The sequence below is a fragment of the Hypomesus nipponensis genome, chromosome 19, assembly GCF_054491055.1.
Source record: "Hypomesus nipponensis isolate SF chromosome 19, ASM5449105v1, whole genome shotgun sequence".
Taxonomy (NCBI): Eukaryota; Metazoa; Chordata; class Actinopteri; order Osmeriformes; family Osmeridae; genus Hypomesus; species Hypomesus nipponensis.
Window position 1 is genome coordinate 4,421,339 of NC_140379.1, and position 6,000 is coordinate 4,427,338.

General features: G+C 46.7%; 1 protein-coding gene across 1 annotated transcript in view; it reads right to left on the minus strand.

Moving 5' to 3' along the window:
* fbn1 (fibrillin 1) overlaps positions 1–5,647 on the minus strand; it is a 54,053-nt gene extending 48,406 nt beyond the window's left edge. Inside the window, exons 1-6 of the mRNA XM_084681828.1 lie at positions 5,338–5,647; positions 4,780–5,056; positions 3,658–3,740; positions 2,456–2,554; positions 819–914; positions 220–315 (exon numbers count right to left, since the gene is read on the minus strand). Coding sequence (XP_084537954.1) covers positions 220–315; positions 819–914; positions 2,456–2,554; positions 3,658–3,740; positions 4,780–4,946 — 541 coding nt within the window. The 5' untranslated portion in view covers positions 4,947–5,056; positions 5,338–5,647. The remainder of the gene's footprint in view (positions 1–219; positions 316–818; positions 915–2,455; positions 2,555–3,657; positions 3,741–4,779; positions 5,057–5,337) is intronic.
* Positions 5,648–6,000: the final 353 nt, after the last annotated feature.

Genomic DNA, 6,000 nt, shown 5'->3' on the forward strand with positions numbered 1-6,000 from the left:
GAGGAGATGAGATGAGATGAGAGGAGATGAGAGGATATGAGAGGAGATGAGAGGACATGAGAGGAGATGAGAGGAGATCAGAGGAGATGAGAGGAGAGGAGAGGAGAGGAGATGAGAGGAGAGGAGATGAGAGGAGATGAGAGGAGATGAGAGGAGATGAGAGGAGATGAGAGGAGAGAGTGTTTTCTCTCTGACAGAGAGGGGTGCGGAGGGTCTTACCTCTCTCACACTGCGCCCCGGTGAAGCCGTAGGTGCACACGCAGCGGTTGGGAGCCACACACCTGCCTCCGTTCAGACAGCCTGTCTCACACACCGCTGGAAGAACAGGAGCACACAGGAGCCTCAGGTGAAGAACAGGAGCACACAGGAGCCTCAGGTGAAGCACATGAGCACACAGGAGCCTCAGGTGAAGCACATGAGCACACAGGAGCCTCAGGTGAAGCACATGAGCACACAGGAGCCTCAGGTGAAGCACATGAGCACACAGGAGCCTCAGGTGAAGCACATGAGCACACAGGAGCCTCAGGTGAAGCACATGAGCACACAGGAGCCTCAGGTGAAGCACATGAGCACACAGGAGCCTCAGGTGAAGCACATGAGCACACAGGAGCCTCAGGTGAAGCACATGAGCACACAGGAGCCTCAGGTGAAGCACATGAGCACACAGGAGCCTCAGGTGAAGCACATGAGCACACAGGAGCCTCAGGTGAAGCACATGAGCACACAGGAGCCTCAGGTGAAGCGGGGTCGGGAGGGTGGGATTAACGTTACGCTCTCCGTGGGGTGTGTTACGGAGCTGTTGTGACCGTGTTCCTTACGTTGACCGCAGTGAGCTCCTATATAGCCCTTCTGACACATGCAGTGGTCCTCTGCGCAGGATCCTCCGTTCATACAGCGGATGTTGCAGTGCTGCACTGTAGGGGCAGAGACACACACACAGACACAGACACACAAGTCAGGTTTACAGTTAAAGTTTGTGAACACACATGCTAGCTATATTCATTACATAGGCACTTTAAAGGCACTAGCTACACTGAACCCCTGCATGACGGAAGCGAGAAAAGAGCCCGCTGAAACCAAGTCAGTCACAAAGGGGTGATGGGCTTTGACACTTTGAGAGGCTTGGCCACTCTGGAAGAGACAACATCAAAGTTATACTTTCTAAGCAAAAAAAAACAAAACGTGGTGGGATTGCCTTACAGTATAAACACTTATGAATGCCCTGTGAACCGTGTTTATCATGAATCATACTCAGATGACCTCATGATGTCAAACTGCAGTGATCTGCTCCAGAGCAACATGTTACGATGTTGACCGTGGACTCCTTCCAAAGTACCCACCTATTCAGCTCAGACACACAATAATCAAATTTCTCTCTTAAAAAGCACATTTTTATCAAGAGTACAGACAAGTGCAAACAGGCTTTTGTGAGGCGTCTAAGTATGGTTTGGGGTAAGTTTTGGTTTATTGTTATTTTATGCTGCATGTCTGAGTACATGCATACAAGCCAGCCCGTGTCCCTCATTTAGTGCAACACGAGCCCTGAGACAGGATGTGACATCACACTGCCGTCAGGTCAGAAACCAGACAGAGATTTCAGCTGGAATGATCTCTGCCAAAACAGCTCTCACATACCATCTGAGCCCCTCTCAAGTTTTCTCTCTTGGGGATGAAATCAAACGTATTCTTATTTCTGCTTCAAATCATCTCTCAACACTTGACATTATTGTTGTAGTTCGGCAGGGAAAGCTTAGATCATTCTCACAGTGCAGATCCTCCTAACTTTTCACTAAAAAGGGTGTCTGTGAGCGGGGCATGCCCGTGCCTCAGTAACCTTTTACACACATTTTTATACCTAAATAAATTTATATTTTGACCTAGTTTCCATTTACTTATGGATGTGTCACTTCTGTTTTTTCACGTGTGTTCTGCAGCGGTGTAGTCCAGTATGAAGGAGTCAATTTACCAAGTCTCCCTTCCTCCCCAAAGGTAACTGCTGTGGTAATCCCCATAACAACCTGTTAATTAGTAGCATCACACATATGTGATCGTTCGAAAGAGGGTCGCACAGAGTACCGCTACACGTGTGATTCTGAACATTCCAACCGGACTATTTTCCGATAGACAAAAATTACATGACAAACTCTATATTTTAGCTTTAAAATTTACAATTAGGAGGCTAACAAGTAGCACTAGCAGGTAGTAGCATAGCTACGAGTATTATGCTAGGTTGCTAGGTAACGGAAGCTAACTAAAGCTAGCTAGCTTCCGTTTTGCAAAAATAACTCACTCTGGTGGAAGCGTCTGACATATTTAGAACTCACTCGTTAACAGGTTTAAGGGCATACACCTTGTGTCTGCCTAGTCTGCACCACCGGTCTTCTCTCTTTGCGGTGTCACACGCTAAAAGAGCAGCCAGTGTACAGAGTGAGGGTGTTTGTGGAGCGTAGCCTACCTGACTTCGACCCACACGAGGGAGAGATCTGCCCAGTGGGACAGGTGCACATGTTGGGTCTGGAACAGAAGCCGTCTCCACACGTACTGCGGCAGATAGCTGCAGACGACAAGCAAAGCACAACTCTTCAGGAAAGACACAGCGCATAACCATGTACAGTGTAAACACACATAAAAATACAATACATTCAATGCTGTTTGAGAGCTGGTTTTCTGGCTCCCTAAAGAATAACAGGCCTCTGTTTTCTCTTCTGTCACTAAAGGCTGGAAGTACCAACAGGTCTATCTGACCGTTGGATCAAACTCAAACGGACCCCTTACCTAATATGGACGTTATGGTTTTCAAAAGCCCATGATGGTTTGATAGCTGGAGTCCCTGTGGCAGAAGCCCTGGCCTGCTATTTCTTCTCCATGTTATAGTACAGACATTCTGTAGATTGTGTACAGGCAAGTCTGGCTCATCTTACTACTCTGTGCTCCTGTTCCCACAGTCTAGTGCTGGCAAGACCTCCTCTTCAGTTCACCCCCCCCCCGTCCTCTTTCCCTCCCTCTCTCCTTCTCTCCTTCCCTCCCTCTCTCCTTCCCTCCCTCTCTCCTTCTCTCCTTCCCTCCCTCTCTCCTTCCCTCCCTCTCTCCTTCTCTCCTTCCCTCCCTATCTCCTTCTCTCCTTCCCTCCCTCTCTCCTTCTCTCCTTCCCCTCCCTCTCTCCTTCTCTCCTTCCCTCCCTCTCTCCTTCTCTCCTTCCCCTCCCTCTCTCCTACCCTCCCTCTCTTCTTCTCTCCTCCTCTTCTGTCTTCACCCCTTCCCCTCTCTCCGTATTTTCCCGTTCACTTTTCCCCCCTCTCCTCATCCGCCCCCCCCCCCCCCCCACCCAGACCTGTCCGGTGGAGTCCAGACGCTGACCCTGCCGCCTGCTTAAACTATGTCATCAGAGCGGCCGACAGGCGAGCAGCCAGAATGCAATCACACACACACTGCTGGGACTGAGGTCTTCCTGTCTGCCTGCTCTGGAGGGAGGAGAGAGCTATGGACATGCACCAGGCCATATTCCATGCAGTGTCAACTGCTACTGATCAAACGTAGGCGTTTAAGTGAGTGGACAGTATGGTCACTGGTTGTAATCTGATAAAACAGTGCTATCCAAGGCTAATGCTAGGTAGATGTGCTGTGCTAGCTTGGTGTCAGATGAAGGGCGACACTCACGAACGATGCACTGGTTTCCCCCTGTGAGAGTCTTCCATCCTGGACAGCAGTAAGCATTGGTACGAGATCCACATACGTTGGGTCTGGGGGGAAACCAAGTAACATCAAACACTTGAATAGCAAACTGTTTCCCTACCTACACAAAATCTACTTTTATATGTATACTTCTGTGATCACGTGCCATGGCTAAAAGAATTATGAAAGTTGCTGCAAAGAAACAGCACAACCTAGAGCTGCATCACTGAATTGTTCGCCCTGATCTGTCATTCTGACATGGTTTACACTTCCTACCCCAGAAAAAGGGCTTAAAAATGAGTTTGCATTAAAAATAAATGTACTTTCAAACAACAAAATCATGTGGTCATCGTAGGAAATGACAATCATCAGCTCTCTGCTTTTAGAGTTTGACAAACGCAGGCAGGAACACACACACACACACACACACACACCATCTCCCTACCAGTGACCCACTGTGTACAGCTGCTGATGTGATTTATCCCAGAGTGGGGTGTGGTGTTTCTGGCCAGAAGGGATTAGGCTGTGACTCTCTTTCAGTGCAGCAGGCATTCCTACAGCCACACACGGCCAATAGCCTCCTTTGTTTGGATGTAATTTATTATTGCAGTCAGCAGGAATGTGATAGTCTTGCCAGTATTTAATTACCAAACTTTCCTCCAAACATCCCATCATTGAGAATCTCACTTGTTGGGGTTGACCTGCATTCTCAACAAATTAAAAAAATTAAAAACTGAAAAAGTATAAACTATCCTGTGACTCTTTTCCCTGTTACTTCAGTTTGAACGACCAGTGGGCAAAGTGTATGTTAATATGAGGGAAATCGTTTGAGGGACTAATTATTGTCATTTGCTGCTTTTAAAGCTAAGATACAGTCTGCATTTTGTGTATAGGACTGAAAAGGATGCTTACCAAATCTGCAGCAACCTTCCCTAAAATATCCAGATTGAAATGAACTGCACTTAGGACTGACAGGTGGGTCACATCCATACGAACGTACACACCCTTAAAGATTAACCTATATAAAATCGTAATGTAACACGGCTATGTGATTTTTTTTAATGATCTGAGCCAGGTGAGTTTTACAGTAGGACGTAGAAGCGTTACCCCCTGAGGACTTCACTTCCTCCTCTCCGCTTCGCTCTGCTTGCTCTGGGCTCCGTCGGTTTAGCCGTCTCGCTGTCTCCAGTCGCAGTCCCCTCTCCTGCCTCGGCACTCAACGACAGCACTGCCACTATCCCCACGACCAACTTCAACAGCCGACCCTGTCCCATTCTTCCCTAGTTGGCCGCAACAAATACACAACTCCTCTTTCCTGCGGAATTATTTATCTTCCTTTATAGATCCCAACTCCAACGCTCCCTTAGAAGTCCCAAGTCAAAAGCTGCAAAACAATAGGATGGTTTTTTTTCCGTTTCGTTTTCAGAAAGGCGCAAACGGGTGTGCAGAGGATGTAACGCAATGTTTCTTAATGTAACCCATTATTCTAGATGTTGCAGTACAAAGTTACAGAAGATAATCTCACAATACAGTATCACATAAAGATAGGCGAGTAAAGCAGCTTAGTTCGGAAATATTAGGCAACAGTACATTTCATAAAACCAAGGAAAATGTGCAATTGCGCACAGGATAAAGCGCACTAAGCTACGCTGAAGAATAACTCACCCTCCAAGGAGGAATTCCTTGAAACCCAAGCAAGAGAAGAAAACCACCTATACACTTCAAACTTTTACTAAATGAACCATTTGATGAAAATCATAAAGATAGATAAAAAAAACTAAAACCCTCAAGATGTCCGATGAACTGTAATCTTAGTTAAACATTTTGATTCTCTCCATCACAACCGTTGCATTCAACACAGACTACGCGGTCTAGATTTCGCCTGGATTAATTAGAGGCGTTGGGGCATTCCAAAGGATGAGATGTGTAAAACGCTTCCCTCTCTTCAGCTCTCCCTCACCGAGAGTTTTCTAGGCTCTCTTCATCTCTGCCCTCCTAAACTTTCTCCTAAACTTTTTTTTTTTTGTCCTGCTCTCGCGATACACAAATTCCATCGCAAATTATGTGCGGTGAGTTAAACAGGAGTGAATGGGATCCCAGACTCATACAGCAACAGCGAGAGTCTTACTCACAAAATGCGGTAAGCGTTCACTCAGCACGTGATGGCACAAGATGATGTTTTCCAGAAACAAGAGATCATAACAGACATAATGAAACTGCACGCGAGTCCTCTCCATGGCATTTTCCCTTGACATCATTGGTGTATAACGTGATGACAGACACCTGTTTTTTTCTTTACTTTCTAATAATGCGTATGGATGTAAATCA